The 24700-nt window shown below is 39.4% G+C and overlaps 1 protein-coding gene and 2 non-coding genes across 4 annotated transcripts; all 3 read left to right on the top strand.

Annotated features, from left to right (window-relative positions):
* Positions 1-2008: 2008 nt before the first annotated feature.
* Positions 2009-24350, top strand: SLC25A3 (solute carrier family 25 member 3). 2 transcript variants are annotated; one of them, XM_030215504.1, is made up of 8 exons: positions 2009-2119; positions 2415-2592; positions 10988-11112; positions 17970-18149; positions 18643-18824; positions 20247-20419; positions 23040-23150; positions 23833-24350. In XM_030215504.1, exons 2-8 carry the CDS (start codon positions 2427-2429, stop codon positions 23985-23987), a joined length of 1092 nt encoding a protein of 363 aa, XP_030071364.1. In that variant the 5' UTR covers positions 2009-2119; positions 2415-2426; the 3' UTR covers positions 23988-24350. The 2 variants fall into 2 exon arrangements, with proteins under 2 accessions (XP_030071364.1, XP_030071365.1); XM_030215505.1 differs by lacking the exon at positions 10988-11112 and adding an exon at positions 11484-11605.
* On the top strand, positions 14363-14610 carry LOC115478270. Its single transcript, XR_003943487.1, has one exon. It is a non-coding gene; the product is annotated as a small nucleolar RNA SNORA53 (small nucleolar RNA).
* On the top strand, positions 19954-20185 carry LOC115478271. The gene has a single exon (XR_003943488.1). It is a non-coding gene; the product is annotated as a small nucleolar RNA SNORA53 (small nucleolar RNA).
* Positions 24351-24700: the final 350 nt, after the last annotated feature.

The raw sequence follows: 24700 nt of genomic DNA on the forward strand, positions 1-24700 counted from the left end.
CTGTATTCTGTATGATTTGTAGTATTTTCTGATATTGACACTTAATACTAAGAACTAGAACATTACAGTAATCCAAATGAGGTAGGACTAACATTTGGACTAGAAGTGCAAAGACTTTTTGGTCGAAGAATGATCTGAGTAGATGTAGCTGTCTCGCTTTGAATAGTGTTTTCTCCCACAGCTGATTAATATGGAAAGAAAATGTGATTGAAGAATCAAGTAAGACCCCTAGTACTCTGGTTTCAGTCTCAGCTGTAAAGTTTTGACCATTGGACAAGGATATTGATGATGGGACCTCAACTCCCTGCGCATTCAAGTTCAGTTTATTGGTCAGAGCCCAGGTCCTAACAGTAGTCATGTAATTCGCTACATCCTGAGTTGTATCTTTGTTGCTGTCACTAGTAAGAGACGCAGGATGTCATTGGCATAGGATAATAGTTCATTAAGACCCAGGTGTCTTGCGGCAAGGGATGACATAAAGAGATCAAACAAGATAGGTGAGAGGAGATCCCTGCAGGAAACCAGTAGATGGAAAATAGGTTGTTTTACTTGACAGAATAGCTTTGATTTGAAAGGAATTCACTGAACTATTTGATCACACAATCCCTGTTGTTCCTATCTGGTCCAGGCGTTTGAGTAGCAATGTGTGGTTAATCGCATTGAACGCCGCTGATATATTGAATTGGAGAAGAATTACTTGGTCGCCTTTCCATAGGTGGTGGTTGACAGATGTAGTTAGTATGGAAACATTGCTGCTAGTCTATGTGATAATCTGAAGCCAAATTGTGACCAGTGTAATAATATAGAAAAAATTTCCAGATATAAAGTGTTGTTTACTGATGTAGGTTTATAATACCTTAGTAAAAACGGGTATGCTTGCTACTGGATGGTAGGTTGCAAGCGATGTTACATCTAGCCCAGATCCCTCCAATAGCGGACTGAGAACAATTTTGCCTGTATCAGAAGGAAAAGTGCTGTTTTAACAGCTCATTGAGATTGAGCAACCAGTTTCTGCTTCTGTAGGGATGGATTTGAGTACGTATTTTGGGCATTGATCCAGGAAGCAGTTGGCTCAGGAGCATTTCAACAGCAGTGATCTTACATCCTTAACGGTTTGTGGTTGAAAAGATTCCCAGTTTTGAGTCCTTGGATTGTAGGATCTCTGGCGATTTGAGGCTGAACTATGGGTTGGACTGTTTTCCTCTGGTGGAGTAACTTTAGGTAGTTCAGACCCACTTTGGAGGACCTTATTGGCAAAATGAGCAGCTAGGTCTTGGGTACTGGGACATGTTTTCTGTGCATGTTCATCATTACTAAAAGCTAGTTTTTTTTTTTCACATAAGTTTTTTGTTGTCAAGAGGTGTGGTGGCCATGTTAGTCCACTCTGACGAAGGGCAACCTTCGAAAGCTAATCAAGAAATATATTAAGTTATGTCCAATAAAAAAGGTATAATCTTATTTTCTTTTCCATGTTTTATTTTGTTTGATTTCTATTGTTGTCAAGAAATCTCGCCCTATTACGCTGCTATAGTACTGATGTTTTAATGGTATTCAGTTTTTAATTTCATTATATTTATAGCTACATCTGGGAAGCTTTCCAGTAAATTAAAAGCTGTCAACTACTTAAAAAAAAATGTGTCCTCCACCGTTTAAGGCACTGCCTATCCAACTGGAACAGGTTTTGACGTTTTACAGATGGACCACGCCTAGGCAGTCCATTATTTTCTAATTATCTTTTATTATCGCTTTCAACAGCGTTTGCTATTGTTTTGGGTGAACTAGTAACGGACGTTGCGTACTGGTTTCAACACGGGAAATGTTCTTGGTTTTTCTCAAACCTATTAAAACAAAGGTGACTGAGACTGAGGCTGACATTGCCGTAGGTCACACGACTATCCACGTGACCGTTTTCGGTCGCGGTTAGAAAAGCCTCACAAAACACGTCACTTCTGTGACGCAGGAGCAGCGGCGTTCGCCCGCCAATCAGAGCTAGGGCTGCACGCCGGGGACGTAGAGCCACGTGATCCGACGACGTCAGAGAAGGACAAATTCGTTCGTGCTGGAGGACGTTCGGTCTCTCTCTGAGCCGGCGACGGGAAGCGGCAGCCATCTTAAGAGAGTGAGTACTGAGTGTGACTGCGGAGTTCCGCAGGGATTAACGGGACCTTGGCGGGGCCTGTGTGCTGTCTAATGCGTGGAAACCTCTAGCGCTAGGAAGGCGCTAGCCCGAGAGACTGTACAACCGGCGGAAGGTGGTGCTGAGGTGCAGCTTACGTGGGAGGCCTAGCGCGAGAGGGCACCTTGTGATTGGCGTTACCTTGACATCACTTTGGGGTTTAAAGCCTGTAGTGTGTGTGTGGTTTTTTTTATTTTTTTGGCGCGAATTGTTAACGTTTTTTTTTTTCTCCCCGCAGCATTAGCCCGACATGTATTCGTCCGTCGTCTCTGTGGCCCGGGCGAATCCGTTCAGCGCCCCGCATTTCCAGTTGACACAGGATGGTGTGACTGCCCGCAAGAGCAGAAGCGTTTCACAGCAGCCGCAAAACGGGGCAGTCCGGCGCTTTGCAGCAGCAGCCGCCGCGCACAGTGATGGTAAGAAAGAAGGGTTAAGGTGATGTAAGCCACACTGAGCCCGCAAAGAGGTGGGAAAATGTGGGATACAAATGCATTAAATAAATGATGAAAAAAAAAAAGTGGCCTCTTGGTAAAACCCTCGCATTCAACCGTTTTTTCTGCTTCAGTGTTTCCCAGTAAGCCTGGACCTGATGGGTTAATTTAACCACGTTTTTATGTTGTTTGCTGTTCATTGTTTAGGCGGGTTATAGCCTGTTTTAGATTGTAGTCCATGCATATTTTTATTTGTTCTTTGTATTTTAAAGACATCTGCAGTCAAAATAAGAGCATGTACAGCCAGGATAATTTAACAATTGCATTAAAAAAAAGTTTTAAGCTAGTCATTGCCAGTGAAGGTGCTTATAGGGCAGAAATCTGTACCCTGTTTATAGCTTGTACACCGGGAAAACGATTGTGTTTGTTCTATTGAGGATCAAGAGTTGGAGCTGTTGCCACTTTTCAGAGCCTCCTAAGTGTTGGAAGTCAAGAAAAGACCCGTTTAATAAGGAGCACAATACTTTATGGTTCTATGGCAGTAGAGGGTTTTGCTTGGGTTGCCAGATGTGTCGGAAGCTTTTGGTGAGCACTTACTATGCTGTTATGAGATCATTTTTTCAAGTAGTCCTTGGTTCCTAGCTCTTTTCTGAAGATTCATCTATTAGCATTGAGGAAGGGTGAATTATAGTTGGTATTGTTATGGGTGTTGGATTATTTGTAGTAAATAATTAGCAGATTTTAGTACACACAGCTTCAGCTTTAGAAATGTTAATTTCTTTCTTCATCTCTCTCTCATTCACCCCTGAATAATTCACTGCTGAGTCACTTTAAAGTTGAAGTAACAAAACATCTGTTTACTCACAGTTTGCAGTTAGATTATAATCAGACAGGCTTATATATACATATTACTATACATTTGTATTATCAGCTCCTTCCATGTGCTTAGATGGTAATGGATGCTCACACCACCATAGATCCTCTCAGGTTAGGAGAGATCATGAGCTCCATGTGCTCCATGTGCTGCATGTGCTGCATCTGCTGTGTCTAAACCCCCACAGGAAGTTGCATAGCAGTGTGACCTCTCTAAGTAATTCACATCAGAGGTCACAGAGTAATCACAGAGAAATAATAGGTGACAGGCAATGCATGTAAAATACAATTACATTCCAACAAACCCCTTCTCATGCATAACTGTCATGCAATTATTTATTCATATAAAGTCCAAGCTTTATACGCAGATTCACAAAATGTTCTCTGGGTAACGGTTTGGTCATGATGTCAGCTGTCATCTCACTGGTGTGACAATAGTGTAGACTGATGACCCCTTCTTTCGCCAACTCTCGCACGTTGTGGTATTTCGTTGCGATGTGCTTGGTGCGTGACTGAACCTTGTCATTCTGTGACAGTCGGATGCAGCTCTGATTATCTTCCATTATCTGGATTGGTCTCTTTTCAGCTATTCCAAAATCCAGCAAAAGTTTTTCAATCCACATCAGTTCTCTGCACGCTTCCGATACGGCCACATATTCAGCTTCTGTAGAAGACAAACTCACAATACTTTGTTTATGACTGGCCCATGAAATTTGTACATTTCCATACATAAACACATATCCACTTGTGGATTTATAATCAGAATGATCCCCTGCCCAATCTGAATCACAGTAACATATTAGTTTTGGATTACTATTGGCTGAAATCTTTAATTTACAATCAATGGTACCCTTTAAATACCTTACCATCCTTTTAACTGCAGTCCAATCTGATTTGGTAGGTGAGCTGACCCTTCTGCTCAAAATTCCTACTGCATTTGCTATATCAGCCCTGTATGTGGTAGCTAGATATATAAGCTTACCTATGGCTGATCTATATTGGATGTTATCTGGTAAAGGTTCTCTTACTGTTTCATCCTTCAGAAAATCAGTGATCATGGGAGTGCTTACAACTTGGGCATCTTGCATACCTAAACTTTCAATAAGCTCATTTATTTTCTGCTTCTGGCTTAGAAGATAAGAACCATCATTTTGTTTCTCAATTTCTATACCAAGATAGTATGACACATTACCCAGTTCTTTTATCTCAACATTGAGGTTTAAACATTTTACAATGCCCTTGTACTCTTGCTCACTTTCGCTTGCAATGAGCAGATCATCAACAAAAGCTAAAATGTATGCATATTGTCCATTTGTGCACCTAGTGTACAAGCATTTATCTGCTTCACCTTGCTTAAATCCTAAATTTGTCAATATTTCATGCAATTTTTCATTCCAACATTTTGCACTTTGCTTTAATCCATAAAGACCTTTGTTTAATTTACACACTAGCTGTCTTTGTTTTGTATTTATGAAACCTGTTGGCTGTTCCATGTACAAGTCTTCAGTTATTTCTCCGTGAAGAAATGCTGTTTTCACATCAATGTGGTTGACTTGCATGCCTTTTGAGACTGCAATGCTCAGAAGTGTTCTGATTGTCGTGTGTTTCACTACAGGTGCAAACACTTCATCAAAATCTTCTCCATATTTTTGAAGATATCCCTTTGCCACTAATCTGGCTTTATACCTTTCCACTTTTCCTTGTGCATTCCTTTTTAACTTGAATACCCATTTGCATCCTATAGCTTTCTTGCCAGGAGGTAATTTTGTAAGAATCCAAGTATTATTTTTATCCAATGCATCAATTTCTTCTTGTGCAGCTTTATGCCATTCAGCAGCTTCTTCTGCTGGCATTTTCTCAATCTCATCCCATGTTAAGGGCTCTTGAGCTTCTGCTGACTTTGTTAGGTAAGACAGTCTTGGGGGTGGAACACCTTTGTTTTCCCTGGATGAGCGTCTGACTACAGGTTGGTCCGACCTTTCCGCATCCTCTAAATCTGAGAGTCCTTCTCCAATTGATTCCCCTTCTCCAACTGTACTGTCTTCTTCAATGATCCTTTCTGTGTCTGCTTCCTCTGCCTGTTCCTCGTTAGATACAGATGAGTTGCTTTCAGACATCTGCCTTGGTATGGCATTTATATACACTGGCATGTCTATTATGGTTCTAGTTTCATATTCTGGATGATAAGGCTCATCTGGGATAATCCAGCCTTTATCAACCCTTTTGTTTTCATCAAAATATGTAACATGTCTTATGCCAACAATGCCAGTTTTCAGATTCAAAATTCTATATCCTTTGTGTCCTGGAGCATAGCCAACTAAAATGCCCCTTTCTGTTGTGGAATCCAGCTTATGCCTTCTTTGCTTTGGTACATGAGCATATGCTGTACTTCCAAATGTTCTTATGTGTGACAGGTTTGGCTTCCTACCATGCCATGTCTCATGTGGTGTGCGCTCAGCGCCTTTAGTTGGCATTCTGTTTTGTAGGTACACTGCTGTGAGAATGGCTTCCCCCCATAGTCTTTTAGGGAGATTGCTATCTGACAGCATACATCTGGTCATTTCCACAAGTGACCTAAATTTTCTCTCTGCAACAGAATTTTGCTCTGGTGTATAAGCTACTGTTGTGATATGCTGAATGCCTTCTTGTTCTAGAAATGTGCGCATGCTGTGTGAAGTGAACTCACCACCATTGTCGGTCTGAAGAACCTTTGGTTTTCTTTCAAATTTATTGCTCACCATGGCTACGTATTTCTTCAGCATGTCTGTGACTTGACTTTTTTCTTTCAGCAAATAGACCACACAATATCTAGAGAAATCATCCAAGAATATTAGCACAAATCTGTTATTTCCCAATGATGGGATATTAAACGGTCCACATAAGTCACTGTGTATTAAGTCCAGCACTTTATTACTCCTATTTCCTGTGTATGCAGGAAATGAGGGTCTCACACCTTTTTGAGTAACACAGTCTATGCATTTCTCCATTTTACCAGCATCTGCACTTATCTGAATGCCGGTGGCCAGTTGCTTACTGTAAAGATCCTGGATCACCTTAGAATCACGATGTCCCAGGCGGCGATGCCAGATTTCCAGACTACATTTACCATCATTCTTCCTTACTTGCGCCATATGTGAGGCTTCACCTGAAATGTTCAGCTTATAAACATCATTATGCATAAAAGCTTCAGCATACACTTCATCATTTTTAGAGATTGTGCACTTACTATTTTCAAAATGAATCACAAATCCCTTCTTATCTAATGTAGATACACTAAGCATATTGCAAACTGCTTGGGGAATATACAAGACATCACTTACAGGAATTTCTTTAACTTCATTAGACACTTTGCATTTTAAGAATCCAATACCTTTGGCTTGGATCTTAGCAGTCCCTGCGTTTGCAGTTTTAAGAATACCTTCCTCTGGACACATTTCCTGAAAGAAATCTTTACAATTGGTTAAATGGCATGTGCTCCCTGAATCCAAAATCCAAGTACTTTCATTTGAATTATTATTTACCATAGTCAAAGATTTTTCTGCCATTAGATAGCCCTTGTGTTTATCTTTGTCCTTCATACATTTCCTGGTTTGAAAATTCTTTAGTTCTATTGGCTTAGGTGAGCTAGAGGGAGTGTTTTGTGTTTCCTTACACCATTTAGATACATGTCCCTCCTTTCCACATGAGTAGCAAATCAGCTTGCCCTTGGGTGGAGTTTTCCCATAGCTCCGCCTTCCTCTGTTCTTTGCCAAGAAATTTGTTTCATTTCTCTCTGACTGACTTTGAGAACACATCTCCTCAGAATCATTTATTATGCATTCCTGCCTTAGTTTTGATGTTGCCTGTTCAAAAGATTGCCCTTCAATGGCCTCATTTACAGACCTAAAAACATCAAACTTCTTTGATAGTGAGGTAAAAAGAAATGCTCTTTTCAATGCATCACACATGGGAATTCCAGAAAGTTCTAGCTTTTGAAATGAAGACATAAGATGCATAATGTGATCATTACATTTACTTTTATCCCTTAATTTGGTTTCATTCAACTCTGCCAACCAAATTGGTTGCTGCTTTGCATATGTAGTTGCATACATAGTTCTCAGTTTATATAAAATGTCCTTTGGTGTATCTTTTCCCTCCACTAATATGGCTTGTTTCTCTGAGAGAGCTTCCAAAAGCATGCACTTCACATAATAGTTTGCATTGTCCCATTCAGCCATATTTTCAGCTGTTCTGTCTTGGTCTAAGCATATATCTAATCTTTTTGCTCGAAGGAAACATATGAATCTTAATTCCCATTGCTGATAATTAAACTCAGTTAATTTAGGCACCTTGAGAGAATAGAACAATGGTGAATTTCTTCCCTCAGCCATTTTCTTAGCCTTCTGTCTGCTGTGTGGGGGGAGAGAGAGACAGACTGAATCTTTCCTTTAAAACTTAAGAGAAAAATGTGGCCTTTTTTTCTGCCTGGTAATATTTCTCTTCTTTTTCAATTCCTGGACCCTGGGCCCATAACCCTTTTGTTGGATTATTTGTAGTAAATAATTAGCAGATTTTAGTACACACAGCTTCAGCTTTAGAAATGTTAATTTCTTTCTTCATCTCTCTCTCATTCACCCCTGAATAATTCACTGCTGAGTCACTTTAAAGTTGAAGTAACAAAACATCTGTTTACTCACAGTTTGCAGTTAGATTATAATCAGACAGGCTTATATATACATATTACTATACATTTGTATTATCAGCTCCTTCCATGTGCTTAGATGGTAATGGATGCTCACACCACCATAGATCCTCTCAGGTTAGGAGAGATCATGAGCTCCATGTGCTCCATGTGCTGCATGTGCTGCATCTGCTGTGTCTAAACCCCCACAGGAAGTTGCATAGCAGTGTGACCTCTCTAAGTAATTCACATCAGAGGTCACAGAGTAATCACAGAGAAATAATAGGTGACAGGCAATGCATGTAAAATACAATTACATTCCAACAATGGGGTCTAACTCATCCATTTGTGAAAAACAATTTGATTAGAGTTTACTAGTATTAATCAGCTGAAACCAGAACTAGTAGCTAATGTGGCTGCCTAGGTACATTGTTAGGAAACAATATAGCCATTGCTGATGTAGGGTGTTAATGAAAAACTAGTTGGGAAGATCCTTTTTTTTTTCTGCGTTTACTTGACATTTTTATGTTAGTGCTGTATATGCCCTTAATAGCTTTGTGTAAAAACTAGTTAAACTTAGCTTTAATGTCTTGTGTATTAAGAATAAGTGATATGGAATCTGTCTTCTGGCATTTTCTACAGGTATCTTAAGTACCAAATGGTGTTCTATGAAGACACAGGGCCCGTTGTAATAATGCACAGGTTCTGTGCACATTTTTCTGCTGGTGTGGCAGCCCTATGCACAGAACAGTAGCACACTGTTCATTTAAGTCCAATAATAAAGTATTATTAAACCTGAAGGTTTAACTTGGTTGTTTAATGCTAGGAATATAGTCCATGATCCACGGAGGAGTAAATGTTAGTTCATTTTTCTGTGTCTAGTGTTAAGTGAGGTTTGGTGCCAGTTTCTACCTGCACTTTTTTTTCTTGTTTTACTGCCACCAGAGGGCTTGAGGAGAAGAAAGGGTAGACAATAGAGCCCAGGTCAATCAGAAGAAAGAGAGGACCAGGCAATCCTGGCTCAAGCCACCATCAGGGGGTCCTGCAGGTAGTACATCCCAGTATCCTGAGCAGCAGGCTTAATGGCAGGAGTTGAAGTTGATTATATTTTTTAAATATTGGGGGTTAGATTGCACCCATGTTCTTGTATCTCTGTCCAATACATATCAGTAATTGCGTGAAAAATGTCTGGTAATTCTAGATATGAATGTATCTAATACATATGACCCAATATTTCAATATTGTGGTTTATGTGCAGACAGTGCTTTTCTTGGTCCCAATATAGTCTGCAAAGTGTTCATTTTTCTGCAACTAATGCCCATTACAGTAAACCACAGAAACGTTGCCATATCAGTTGGCATGTTCCTCCCTGTTTGTGTGCACACTTGCACTGGGTGTAAAATCCTCCCCCCTCCCCAATGTGTATGTGTTGAGAGAAGGTGCACTGAATGTCAGTGTACTTTTCTTAACACCTAGCTTATTATACTATCAGCATCAGTCACCTAGATTCATTGGTGTTTTCCTAGTTCACCTGACACATTAATATTTACAACTCTAATAAAAACTTATCCCATCATTTCTTGGGTCTGCAGTACAGAATCAAATCCAGGTGAGTGGATTAATAATCAAATCTTAAAATTAGACTATTGGTAACTTTTGTTTGAGATGTTTGGAGTATCTTACTATCCATAAGATGCGCTTTGAACCACCAGTGAAAAAGGCATAAGCTAAACAGAGTGATCTACTTTCAGATATAATAGGTATGTCCATCTCTGTAGAGGATTTACAGTCTGAGCTTGTACCTGAGGCAATGGAGAAATGAAGTAAGTTAACCCTCACAAGGAAGATCAGTGGGCTTTGGACCCTGGCTTCTCTAGTCCTTAACCTGCTGCTTTAACCACTAGTCTACTCGGATTAGTAACATGATGTCCTAACTCAATTCCAGAGCAATTCTTTTTTTTTTTTACTTATAATTTTCTCCGTTGTAAAATACAAACCAAAAATAAAAACATTGACTTTGTGATGTATATCCTTTATTGATCCTGTTTTATATGTAGGATAGAGGATCCCTAAAAGGCAAGATGAAAACTGTTTTGAATGTTTTGGCTCAAAACAGCAGAAAAAAAATTTTTTTTGGCTTTTTGTATTCCTTAAGACGTAGCATATACCCTGTACAGGATGACCAAGTTTCAACGCTGTTTCCAAAAAAGGCCTGAAATCCAAAATCAGCCTTGTTTCAGCCAGAAATGCCAATGCATTTTTGACTGAAATGGAAAACTCCAGGACTGTGTACCCATAGCATTTCTACCCCTACCTTAGAGTCTCTGGTGGCTAGTTGGAGCAGGAGCGATCCCCTGTTCATGCTGCCTCCACCATCAAAATCGCTGCTGTAAACAGCAGCAGTCTTGCAAGACTGCTGCTCAGTCACAGCAGCTATTTTGAGACTGGAGCTGGCATGGGCAGGAATGAATAGGAATTGTTCCTGCCCAAACTAGCGATAAGTAGTATCACTGGGGACTCTAGGGTAGGCCCAGGGAGCCTAAGGGTGAGTTGGGTGGGGGGAGGAGGGAGCGAAGGTTGCTATGTTTTGGGGGGCGGGGCAGGTTGACTTCAGCCACAACTGAGCAGCAAATTTCAGCTGTGGATTTGGTTTCGACCAAAAGTGAGTTTCTCCCGCTAGTACCCTGCACAATCCATAGTTACACAGCTAAGTACATTCGTAGGCAAACTATATAGGCTGTCTATTGCTGTGTACTATGCATAAATTCATCAGGCAAATTTATTTAAATTTTGGTTATAAATTAGTTAAAAACAAGAAAAATGATTTACTTTTTTTTGGTTAAACAGAGGAATATAGCTGCAAATATGGATCGGGCAAATTCTTTGCTCTTTGTGGCCTTGGTGGAATCATTAGCTGTGGTACAACACACACTGCTGTGGTCCCCCTAGATCTGGTCAAATGCAGAATTCAGGTTTGTGGTTGCATGTGTTGAAAGGAAGTGGTGTTGAATAACTACAAGCATGGTTACATATCTTGACTATAACAACTGGTTTTATTAACTAACCAAACTAGAGACTGAGTTATTACAGTGGTTGGACATTGGGGCCATTTATCAGTTATATTCATTCCAAGCCCTCAAGGGTTGCAAAGGGGTCAAGACTATCTCTTAATATGCAAGCATATTACATCTGTTGTATACAAATCTGTCATGCATATTCATTAGGGATAGCCTGAGAATCTGACCCTTTGTGGCCTTCAGATTCGGAGTGAATACCACTGCCTTATGTTCTTCCAGCAATGCATGTGTTTTGTCTAAAAGCATGGTGTGTCTCTTTACTACAGAGTACAGCTGTGAATATGGCTCGCTCAAGTTTTATGCACTATGTGGCTTTGGTGGGGTCCTAAGTTGTGGTATAACACACACTGCAGTTGTTCCTCTGGATTTAGTGAAATGCCGTATTCAGGTTTGTATCCTATATTGAAATGTGAAAATTTGTGAAATTTGCTTGGCATGTTTATTTAAAATAGCATGGTTTCTAATCTGATAGATCATATGGAATAATTGAGACTTTGTCAACACTAAATGAATCAAAAAACGCATCGGAATTTAAGTTAGGTGACCAAAGAAAAGCTTTCTTGCTCTCCAGCATCAATGATCTCTTGTCAGTTTTGCAGTACTGCAAGATATAGGCCTGCAGCAATGTTCATCTCTATTTTTTTAACTTGTCACTGCTGAAAATCTTGCTGCAACATGTATTCCAAGTTTATTTGGTGTGACATCTTGTTTTTCAGTCTCTTAAGGGTTAATAGTAAAACTTTACTGATTTTGTGAACCCGTGTTACTTAGGCCCTTTGTATAAGCGCACAGTGGCCAGACTTCTAAATTGGAGATTGTGAATATTGGTCCTTGAGTTCCTAGATATATGTATTTTGCACTTCAAAATGTGCACATTTCATTGCAAATTTGAGCCATTGGGTGCCCATGAAATTTCATATTCTGACAAATGGAGATCCTAGAGCAAGGGTAGGCAACTCCGGTCCTCGAGAGCCGCAGGTCAGGTTTTCAGGATATCCACAATGAATATGCAGGAGATAGATTTGCATACCATGGAGGCAGTGCTTGCAAATCTGTCTCCTGCATATTCATTGTGGATGTCCTGAAAACCTGACCTGCCTATGGCTCTCGAAGACCAGAGTTGCCTACCCCTGTCCTAGAGCACTTGAACAATTTTGCCTGCTTGATGAAGCTTCCTGTTTTAAGCAAAGGCTTTGGCTCTGGCTCCACCTGCTGACGTCATTGTTGAAGTGCTGAATGGAAGCATTACCTGTAGGCATAGCCCTCGGTTTCCTGCAGATTTTTCAACATTCCACAGCAGACTGGTAGATTTTTCAAAATCCTCTGGCAGTTGTGTGACACATCTTCATATAGATCTGCATATGAACCATTCACACTCCTATAAGGTAGGACCACCAACCCCCCATAATTCCATGCCCACAACTCCAGTCCCTTCCTGCAATTCCACAAGTAATTGTGCAGTAAGTTACTTGTACACTCAAACCAGGCTGGCCAGAAGGAAAAAGAGAAGATGTAGCCTGAGGTTACACTGTACTAGTGGCTTCTTCCTCTTACTGCCTTAGATGCAGCAAGAGGGGCAGGTAGGGGGCAAAAGAGGAAACAGCAGTGAGGGAAGCGGCGGAGCTATGGTGAGACTGGAGGTCAGAGAAGGTGAGGGGAGGTCTGACTAGTTTGTGGAGTGCGATAAGGAAATCAGTATATGAAGGGGTACAAGATTTGGCCCTGCCTAAATTGGATCCCTTCTCCCTTTTTTCCCTTTGTGCTCTTCTGTACTTCCTGATTACTACTACTATTTAACATTTCTAGAGCGCTACAAAGTGTACGCAGCGCTGTACAAACACAGAAGAAAGACAGTCCCTGCTCAAAGAGCTTACAATCTAATAGACAAAAAGTAAAGCATTTAAATTTAAAATATTTAAGCAGTCAAGCACAAAAGAACAGTCACAGAAGGACTACCCCTTATCCTACCCTTTTGCCTGTGATCCTCTCATTTCCCTACTGGGATTCTCCTCCACGACCCCCCCCCCCCCCCCCCCCCCCCCCCCCCACACCTCCCAGGCCTAATAAAAGTAACTGGTCGCATTAATGTCATAAAATAAAATAAAGGCAACAGATTCAAATTTGTGAAGATGTGCCACACAATCACCAGAGAATTTTGAAAAACCTGCCAATCTGCCAGTGTTTACTGCAGAAGCTAGTACTCGAGAGATTAGGAAAAATTGGTAGAGAGATGAAAATAGCTTTTCCTTAGACACCCCCCCCCCCCCCCCCAACCCCGGTTTACTAAGCTGCCCAGCAATGCTGAGACAGCCCATTCAGAGTGTGAATGGGCTGTTTCGGCATTAGCGCATACAGCGCAGCTTGGTAAACGGGGGAATGAAAATACATGTAGTGCTAATGGCAATATTTTTCATATGCCAAATTTTAAACTTCTGAATTTTGTGGAAATAGCTTGCTTTAATTTCCCCTCACCTTTTGTTTCCTACAGTTAAAATGTTAGGGTTGTTGCAGGTCCTTGTATTCAAGAAGGATTTTCTCATGCTTCATACCCATATTCTTGCTTCCCTTAATGTTTTTTTTCTATCACATTGATATGACATGTTTCAATAAAGTGCACAATTTGATGTTTTATTTCTAAGAAAGCCTCTTAACAAAAGACCTTGCTAAGAATTCAGAAGAGTTTGAGATGTTGTGAAGCCAGTTTCAAAACTGCCCCGTTGAAGAGAAATTTAAACTGAAGAAATAATAGATTTAACATAAAAGCAGCAGTACTAGCAGATACTTTAGCAGATAAGTCCAGGCGGACTTTTACAATCTGTGTCCCGCAAATAACAAGACTGATTCGGGTAGGCTGGAGTGGTCTTTAACAGCAACTCCAGTAGTTGGACCATAAGGACAGAGCTGGGTGGACTTCTAGGTCTATGTCCCAGAAAAAGACCATGATCAGGTATATAATATCACGTTCATTGTTGATTTAATCTTGAATTGGTAATGAATGTGATGTTGGGTAGACTGGATGGACCATTGAGGTCTTTTATTTGCCGTCACTTACTATGTTACTATATAATTTGCAGTGTAAAAGAAATCAAATCACTTTCTGAGCAGGCAAACTAGAGCCATCTTAAGGATGAGGCATTGAGAAATCAACATGCTCCCTTAGATCCACCTTTGTGAATGCCAGACTTGTGCTGAGTTTGGCTAGATTTCATTTGAAGTGTCTAGGCATTCCAGGCAAGTGGTATTCAGCAACTTTTTTGGTTGTCCAGTCGAAGGTGCTTGAGTCATTGGCATGTGAGAGAATTACACCTGCATGTTAGCCTTTGATGTTCTGATGTTAATACTGTACTGTTACAGTGTTTTTCACCATCAGGACTTGGCTGGTATGCAGACATTCACATAAACATCACATTTTCTATTTTTCTAAATCTTAAGAAAAATGCTTACTACTAAGTAAATGCCTAAGTATGGTTAACAAGGGATCCTTTTACTAAGCTGCTGTAAAAAGTGGTCTGTGTTCACTTACGTGGGGTTTTTCCTCACAAAGCCACTTTTACTGCGGCCATAAAATGGCCAATTTTTAAACTTTTGTATTAACTGGCGTGCACTGATGTTGCCATTAGCACTCGACCATTACAAAAAAAGAGGTGAGCAATTATCACCACCCATTTTGTAGGTAGTAAGGGCTCAGCAGTAATCCTGTGCTGATGTGGATGCCACAGGAACGCTCGCTTTCCGCCCCAGACACACACCCTCAAAAAAGCACCCAGATTTGGCAGCTGCTGCAGGATGCCTGAGCCCATCCTGCGGTATGCTATTTTAAGCTGTTAGGCGTGTGGTGGCACCTAGCATATCTTAGTAAATGGGCCCCTAAGATGCGTGATAGTTTCCTGTTTATAAATACTACTAAAATGTATTTCTTTTGAAAACTTGAAAATGCTTTATAAAATATTCAGTATGTCGCAGAATTATATGAATGCAACCATAGAATGTTTAGTTGCTTCATGACATGCTGCTTGGTTCAGCACCTCAATCTGTGTTGATGAACTATTAATTTGGTGGTGAAAACTTTCAGTAAGCTAAACATACTACACTACAGCATTCCAAGTCAAAATAGGTTTATCAAAACAAATTTGGAGGCACTCCTTTGTTGCCTATAGTGCTCTAGCCTTCCCGAATCTCTCAAAGCCATGTTCATGTGCAATTTTCCGTTGAGCCAGTTGAAAGTCCTGATGAAACTTTGAACCAAATTACAAGCTGTGGCATAGTACTAAACCTCTTTAAAAAGAAAAAAAAAAACCAACCCTTGATTCTGCTTGTAAATTTTCATCTTAGTGCAGGTCTTTTGTAAGCTACTGGCTTACTGTATTTTGACATTTCTGGTAACACCAGAAATGGCATGCATTATCACCTGACTTTGCCCAAGCGTTTGTTTGCAGCTGTAATGCTGGATCTACTCCACAGTTCTGATATAGTGTTCAGGGGTCTATATCAGCTGTTACCAAGCCCTGATTGAGTTATCTAAAGAATAATGCAGTTGCACAGCTAAGAAGGAAGTCGCGTTTGAATGTTAGAGGTGCATTCTGATTTAAAAAGTTAGCCCTTGATCAAAAAGTCTTGACCTAATTTCATTTATAAGGTGGATATTTACTAAGCAATTTTGAAGTCTAACCATTTAACGACCACTTCCTAGAAAGGAAGTCCATTCTTAAGGATGTGACATTTAAGATATTTAACTCTGTTCTCAAATTTTTCTGAAGTACAGCAACAATACATTAATAGCATTATGTCACTATTTTCTATAAACAGAGGTAAGTAAGCACATTGAAGATGTAGGAGCAGGAGAATGACACGGGGCCCCGTGGTAACCGCAGGGATGGGGACAGAACTGACTGGGACAAAGTTTGTCTGTGTCGTTTTCTACTTTGAAACATGTTAACTGGAATGTTATGTGTAAGTGATGCAGACAATATTTTGATTTTTTTTTTTTTTTTTTTAAACAAACAAACATGCTGGCCACAACTAGTAAAATTTCCATTGAGGATCCTGCACATCTTCTATTGCAGGATGGACTGTGAAAGACAGGAGAGCTAGACTCAATCCTGAGATTGACGACTTATTCATCCACACATTAAAAAATAATAACCGTGCTTCACAGGGCATATTTCTCCCCTCTAGGGCATACAGAACAGGTTGTATTTTGTACCCCTGGATGGACATTTTAACGGTGAATTAGGATTCCTTGGGGTTGGAAGGGGTGGGAGACGCTTATTATAGCTTCTCACTGTTGTTTTCTATTTATAATTTATACACAACAGTTGCACAGCATATTCCTTTTTATACTTCAATAAGATTTGAATATAAAATCATAAGTGTTCGAGGCTTCTGCAGATGAGGGCAGAACCCATGGAGACAACCCCCGCAGGGACAGGACGAGGACAGACTTTGTCCCCGTGTCATTCTCTAGTAGGAGCTCTTGAAGGAGGGCATAGGCTTTAGTTAACAGTTATGTTCTAAAGTCGCACCTTCAGCTTTGCACTGGCGTTCTTGGTTTTAATTTTATTGGTACAAATTGTAGCATGCTTATTGCTGGAAAATCATTCTTGGTTTACTGTCTGTAATTTGCAGTCACTTAACAAATTGCCTAGCTCTTCCCTAGAAGATCCATAATGCAAGCACAACAAAGCACAAAGTGGTCAAGGAAATGATTTCCATATTTACTAGGTGGTGATCTCAAGGATGAAAATTGGCATTCTTATTAACTGATTTTTCTCAGTCGCTTTTATTGAAAAAATCCTCAAGATATGGTGATGAGAAATACCAAGTTTTACAGTTTGAAAAATCTTCCGTGTGATGGCTACATTTAGACCTCAGTATTTTTGTGGAGTGGACTAAGTTTAAGTGTATTGAACTATTCTATGCCTTTGTGGGCCTTTTGAAAATAGAATTTGAAGTAATTCATTAATGCCATATCGTACAGCTTTTGGCAAAACCTAGTGATCTGGTTTTACTACTTCCTGCTAATTTCTATAGCACTACTAGACATACAGTGTTACTAACCATATAGCATTTCTTAAAGATTCCAACTGTAGTGGTTCAAACACTAGTTAGCTTTGAGAGCCCTCTTAAATGAAATAAACATTAATCTTGAAAATGTTTGTCATTAATTTGCTTGTTGTATGTTTTTCTAAGGGATCCTTTTACTAAACTTCGTTTTCTGCTAATGCAGCAAAAATGGAGTACTGCGGGATATGCTCAAGTGTCCTGTGGTAACTTTAAAAACATGCATGTTCTAAAAATTTGCTAATTTTTTTAGGGGTTCTGAGCTGCAAAATGGCTGGGTGCTAATTGCAACATTAGTGCAAGAAAAAAAGCACTTTATGGATGCAGTAAAGAACCTATAAAGCCACGTTTTACTGCAGCTTAGTTAACCCCTAAAGTTTGCTAGAATATGGACTCATTTCATGGAGGGAAAAAAAAGTGGTCAAAAACTGAACTGTAATTTGTGGGAAAAATTAATGCTGGCCTGAAAGGTGATGGCAGAATTTAGTCTGCCTTTCCATTACTTTGGGGGTGGGGGAGGTCTAATTCTGTTTGAGGGCTGCAAACGGATCACATTTTTAGAATAACCATTTTTTGGCCACTTGGGAATTGGACCACTAATGACATTTTAAGAATGGAAAAGCTAGTAAGGGGTCTTAATGGAAATTTTATGCATATTTAGGTTCTAACTGTGGCATTTTTGTTGCATATAGGTGGACCCCCAAAAATACAAGAGCATTTTTAATGGATTCTCAATTACACTTAAAGAAGATGGTTTTCGTGGCCTTGCAAAGGGATGGGCCCCAACCTTTATTGGTTACTCCATGCAGGGACTTTGCAAGTTTGGATTTTATGAAGTCTTCAAAGTCTTGTACAGCAATATTCTAGGAGAAGTAAGTTTATGCATCTGACTACCTAGTTACTGAGATGGTAACTTTGTCATCAGTTTGTTTTTGTTTGTGAGTGTTGGGTGCAACTTAGTATCATCAATTCTGACAAGTTTGTACTTTTTCACTCTCAACGTGCCCTTAGCTAGTCATCCTCTCTTAACATACTTCTGTCTATCAAAGCCAGGCCCTTACACATCCTCTTCTGCTTTCCTATCTTACTGTGAGAGTGAAATTTATACTAGATATGAGAGATTTTCAAACATGGGTTCTTAAATTGGATCTATTTCCTACCTTAATTTTGTGTGAGGCTCAAAATGCCACCTTAACTCTCTCCTCTTTCCCTTTCTGTTTATAGACGTACGCCCAAAGTGTTCTTTATCTTCTACCCTTTTTCCTCTTGGGTCATCCTGTATTTTCTCCTAACCTTAGTTGTATTTCATTACTGTTATTGGTGATAACCTTCACTGGTAATTTCCCCAATTGTTCTGTATTCTAGGAGAACACGTACCTGTGGCGTACATCTTTGTACCTGGCTGCATCTGCCAGTGCAGAGTTCTTTGCTGATATTGCTCTGGCCCCCATGGAAGCTGCAAAAGTTCGCATTCAGACACAGCCGGGTTATGCTAACATTCTGAGAGAAGCTGTTCCAAAAATGTATGCAGAAGAAGGATTGTGGGCGTAAGTATTTTTTTATCTACACATGATGTTATGGTAAAAGTCCACCTAATGTTTCACTGCTAGATGAAGGGGAAGGAGTAGGCTTTTTTCAGCCATTTTGTTTTATAAATGCATTTTTAGCATATATTCTGCCTTATGAGTTTCTCCCGGTCTTTAATATCACAGGCTAATATGTATTTTTTTAATGTTTTATACATAATTGGTACCTATTTTATACATGAGTGCTCCACTTTTGGGATCATGAATGCTTGATAGAAAGCTAGTAGGAACTGTTGTGGCTAGCCTGTTAAATGTAGAGGTTGTTTCCCCCAAACTCCCATAGTATCATTGGCTCTTAAATCCTAATTCAGAGGTGGGTAATCTCCCAATTCCTCAAGGGTCACAAATCAGTTGGGATTTCAGAATGACTAATGCCTGAGGGTTTTTGCATTCAAATCTTGTGCACATTTGTGATATCCTTAAACAATTTATAGTTCTTGTACCAGAGTGTCCCCAGTATTATGGTAATGGATGTAATCTTCAAAACCCACCTAATCTAGCAGTTTATTTGTGCATGATATATATAGTGTTCAGTAAGATTTTTCTTTTTTGTCTTTGTGGTAGTATGTGGTGATGGCTCTGTCTTGAAGCTTTTCTGATTTTAAAAAGCTAGATATGCATTAGCTGTTCAACCTGGCTTGTGAACTGTTTAGTGCTAATATGTCATAGCTGAGTTCTATGTAGCTCGTGCTTCTTCTAGACCAGAGCTTCAGCAGAAAGCTTTTTGTAGCCCCGATGTACCTTCTTTTTTTTTTTTTACACTATTTTACTAACTGTGCACATTACATGTTTTTTGGGGGGGAGGGGCATTTATTAATAGTTCAAAGGGCCATAATATGGTCAGTAAATTGAATAGACTCTATAGTTGGTTGACTATTAGCCTTACTATTATTCCCTTTGATTTTCTTTCACATGAACAATTTGAGATCTTTTAATTTGGGCCAAGCTGTAAAACATGTACATTTTGACCTTTTACCAAAGGTTTACCATTATAGATTGGTTCTGTTGGTCTGTAATTTAGTATTAACATTGATACAATGATTGGAAGTAGTAAGACTTAGCTATTCTTTTTATAAACAAAAGTAGGAGTAACATGCTCCTTAGATCCACCTTTGTGGATGCCAGACTTGTGCTGAGTTTGGCTAGATTTCATTTGAAGTGTCTAGTCATTCCAGGCAAGTGGTATTCAGCAACTTTTTTGGTTGTCCAGTCGAAGGTGCTTGAGTCATTGGCATGTGAGAGAAACACACCTGCACGTTAGCCTTTCATGTTCTGATGTTAATACCTGCTTACCATCAGGATTTGGCTGGTATGCAGACATTATTAGACAGGTTAAAATGAATAATTTACATTGTTCATTAGCTTTTTCATTTTATGTTAAAGCTTCTACAAAGGTGTAGCTCCCCTCTGGATGAGACAGATTCCATACACAATGATGAAGTTTGCTTGCTTTGAACGTACTGTTGAAGCTCTTTATAAGTACGTGGTTCCCAAGCCCCGCAGTGAATGCAGTAAAGCAGAGCAGCTGGTGGTTACATTTGTAGCTGGTTATATTGGTAAGCAAACTTTTTCTATATATTAATAAATCCTCTCTAAAGAATTCAGATAACATCAGGAAACATTCTTTATTAAAATAGTTGGTCTTCTCTGTTTACCCTTAGAAAGTTTCTGCAATTGGCTGCAGTGCTCAGGTTGATTCTTTCAAGTGGTGCAATCATTGAACTCTTATACAGTAGTATTTTGTGATGCTGGTCCCTGAAAGAACATCCAAAGTGTTCTACTGCCCCACCCTGAGTCTGCTGTAGTCATACATCACTGTGATGTCTACTTCTCTGCTAATTAGAACCCCATAAGTCCTAATCAAGATAGATGGAAGTCACTGAGGAGCCGTTAGGCAGGCCTTCCTGTATGCTAAACCCATTTCTAGCATGGCTGTCAAGGGCTTTTTTTTTCCTAGTTTGCTTCATTAGTGGCCATGCGCTAATATTAGCATTAGCTTGTGGTCATTTAAAGAAAAAATTATCACGGGAGCACTTACTGCCTTCCCTTTAGGCATAGCACACACATAACATGAGAGCCCTTATCGTTTAGTGCAGTGGTAATGTGCACACACGTGCTGATTAGCACATCAATGCTAATTCTCCGCCCCTGACATGCACCACCAAAGAAAATTACCGTGTGCAGATGCCAGAACCAATGTGGAATACTTGCATGTTCTGTTGCGGCAATTTTTTGCGATGTTAAGCACTCACTAGCATTTAATGCGTCTTAGTAAAAGGGCCCTTAAAGCAGGCTTTCCCTTAAACATAATTTGATGACTTCAGGTAGACACAGCAGGTTTTTTTTTTTCCTATTTGAAAATCTATGATGTGACCGTGTAGGTGTAATTTTTTATCTTGTTTGTGTTATGTATTTGATTCATTTTTTTTACTTCAATTTTACATTTATATCTACAAACATAAATGTATTGGAAATACCAGAAATCATAATGAAAAGGCATTATAATACATTACATCAAAAATGATATAATATAGAAATCAACATATTATTTTGTCCAGCAAAAATCAAGAAACTAAGAAATCAAAATACTGTAATACAATTATACGAGCAGTAGAGAGCATTTAACTAGGGAGGCACATCCATAGGTGGAACAGCCTTTTCTTTAGATTCAATAAATTCTAATAATTTCTTAGGTGTAAAGAAAACATAATTCATCATTGCAAAAGTAACAGAACATTTACAAGGAAATTTCAACACAAAAGATCCAGCTATTTTAAGAACTCTTGATTTGTATGTCAAATTCTTTTCTCCTTTTTTGTGTATTTCGTGCCATATCAGGAAAAACCTGGATCTTTTGTCCCATAAAAGAATCATTAATATGACAAAAATATGACCGAAGGATGATATTCATATCTGGTTCAAGAGCGAAGGTTACCAGTAATGTTGTTCTTTCCGTAATAAGTTCAAAAGGTCTCCAAAAATTCAGTCAAATTTAAATTAGGAGTAGTTTGAGGTTGCTCTTTAGGTAATTTAGGTATTCCAGCTATATACTGGGCCCTCGATATAGGGGGATATCCTTCCACAGGTACCTGTAATACATCACAAAAATATTTCTTAAGCATGTCCACTGAGGGTATCAAAGGAGATTTCGGGAAATTCAAAAATCTCAAATTATTCCTACGACCGTTATTTTCAAGGTATTCCAATTTTCTGTCTTGGATATCTTTCTTTAAGTAAAGCTGAGGTTAAATTTTTTTTAATTCTTCAATTTCTCCTGCCATTTTAATGGTTTTTACATTCTGTTCTTGAACTTGATCAGATAGTTTCTGATTAGTCTTTTTTTTTTAATTTCCGTTATTTCACCTTTTACTGAGGTATTCATTAATAGTAAGGTATTCACACCTTGAATGGCGTCCCATAGCGTGTTCAGAGTCACCACAGTAGGTCTTAATAATCCTCCAGTACTCAATGTTACGATCTCCCGAGTTAAAGGAAGATGTTTTTAATTGTAAGCTGCCTAGAATTGTAGATAGGCTGGATACAAGATTTTTTTATTTTAAATAAGGCTCCTATTAAAGCTGCATCAGTGTACAATAACAAGTGTATTCTGCAGACTCCGTTTTTAGTAGCGCCTTTTCACTAGAATGTAATTTCAAAACTTGTATTTAACCTAATTTTATCAAGCTAGCACTACTGTTTATCTGAAACCAGAATTTGTTGGTAATTTAAAGGCCTGTTTTACAAATTTGTATCGGGGGAGAGGAAGGTATGGGGATTTTAGCTGTAGTATCTTTGATCTCTATCTGACACACCTATATGGTTAAACTGCACAATCTGTACAGAAGTTCATATAAGTGTCATTAAGTATATTGTGGACCCAGTATTGTAAAATCTGGTTACGTTGAATTTCTCACCTTCAAAGCTTTAATTCAGTTTCTGCCATTGACAGTTAAAGTGGAAAAACTAGCAGTGGAGTGGTGTCATTAAAGGGTGTTTAGAAGAAATTGCTGAACTTGTTAAAAACGGATTGTGATCCCTACAAATGTGCTGTTTAGTGTCAAAACTTCATTCGTGGGGATAGCTCCTCTTCCAGTTTTAGTTGGTATTAATTTCAGAATGCTATTCAACCACTAGTTTGAGAATGCTAAAACACTATCAATATTACCAATCTTTCAGCTGGTGTTTTCTGTGCCATTGTCTCACATCCTGCTGATTCTGTGGTATCTGTGTTGAACAAGGAGAAGGGCAGCACTGCTCTGGGTGTCCTCAAGAGACTTGGACCTAAAGGTAAAAGAAGTTTTAAATTCTATAGGTGATGTATGCTTGGAGACTAGAAGTAGTGTCTGTTGCTATAGTGCAAAATGTGTATGGATGTATCAGTAATGCCCCATTTCACAGTTTGGAGGATTTACGGTGCATTCCTCAGCATATATCTACAGCCTTCCACCAGCTGCCTCTCCTTCATAAATTTAACAAGAGTCCAGGAGAGTTGCTTTAGCACTTGGCTAGGATGCTGTTGCTGCAATACTGGACCAGACTAACCTGTGGAGGGAGGAGGAGAGAACCAGAGTCCAGCACATGCTCTCATGCAAGGGGGTGGGATCAGGCAGGCACCAGGAGAGTAAGGTCTGGGTGTGGGAAAAGAAAAGCAGAACACCCAAGGAGGGGGAGGTCCTACATTCCTTTTGGATTGAAGAGAGTGATGCTGGGGAAGGGGTGGCTTTGAGTTCTGGGGTTGTGAGGGCAATTGAGTAACCATTGAACAGGGAGAGTGTGATTGAGAGGGTGACCACTGGGGTCCTGTTTTGGAGCTGGGTGGTGGTGGGGTCAGGCTGTGGAGGGATTACCTAGTATGGCAAAGGGACATGAACAGATTCCTTAGGTGAATTTCACCAGGTGTCTGCTAGTAAATTGAATATTTTCTAACACTTTTAACCTTATTCCCTTTATTAATGTTTGTTTCTTGTAGGTGTCTGGAAGGGCCTCTTTGCCCGTATTATCATGATTGGTACCTTGACTGCACTACAGTGGTTTATTTATGACTCCGTTAAAGTCTATTTCAGACTTCCTCGTCCTCCTCCTCCTGAAATGCCAGAGTCCCTGAAAAAGAAGTTAGGTTTATAAAATAACTAAAGACACATGGACTGAAGCATTACTCCACACTTGTCAGTAAACTGCATACTGCAATTTTTATGTATAGCTGACTTAACCATTCTGTTCACTGGATGCAATTATTGATTGTGCCCTTGCCCCCTGTGAGGGTTCAAAGATTATAACTCAGTTTTACCTTTCTGTATCTATATCTGTTTAACTTAATAAACAGAAGCTACAAGAGTGATTTGTAACATTTTATTTTCATACCCAGTGAACTTTGAAATTGTTGGCAAAATGTCAGATTCATTCCAGTTAAACCTATTTATAAAAGCTCGGCGGTGTGCCATTGTTGTATGGTATCTAGGACTAAAGTAAAGCTTTGGATTTGGAATGGCTTTGTATAGAGATGTTTTCATTTTCTAAATATCTATAGAACTCAATCTTAACCGTGAAAATAAGGGTTAAACAAATTCCAGGCATTTAAATTGAATCCTGCTGTCCAGGATTTCATGCTGCCACCACTTCACATCCATTGTGGCCCTTAGCTTTAAGCTGCAGTGATATCTGGTGGAAGTCTCATTAGGTTTGAACTCAAAATGACGCTGTGCGTCCTAAAGTTTAAATCGGGACCATGTTGGATGCAGCCTCTTCAGCAGTATTTTTACAATAGAAGTAAACTTTCACACACGAGGACAATTTTCAAAAGCTATTTATCTGGGTAAATAAGCTGTTTCAAAAATTGC

This window comes from Microcaecilia unicolor, chromosome 9, assembly GCF_901765095.1.
Source record: "Microcaecilia unicolor chromosome 9, aMicUni1.1, whole genome shotgun sequence".
In the NCBI taxonomy this organism is placed as follows: Eukaryota; Metazoa; Chordata; class Amphibia; order Gymnophiona; family Siphonopidae; genus Microcaecilia; species Microcaecilia unicolor.

Bases quoted from the DNA above. Each gene is read 5' to 3' on its own strand.
- SLC25A3 (XM_030215504.1), top strand. From the start codon at position 2,427: ATGTATTCGTCCGTCGTCTCTGTGGCCCGGGCGAATCCGTTCAGCGCC. The intron at 11,113-17,969 runs GTTTGTGGTTGC...TGTTGCATATAG, and splicing joins TGGTCAAATGCAGAATTCAG to GTGGACCCCCAAAAATACAA. The intron at 18,150-18,642 runs GTAAGTTTATGC...TCTGTATTCTAG, and splicing joins ACAGCAATATTCTAGGAGAA to GAGAACACGTACCTGTGGCG.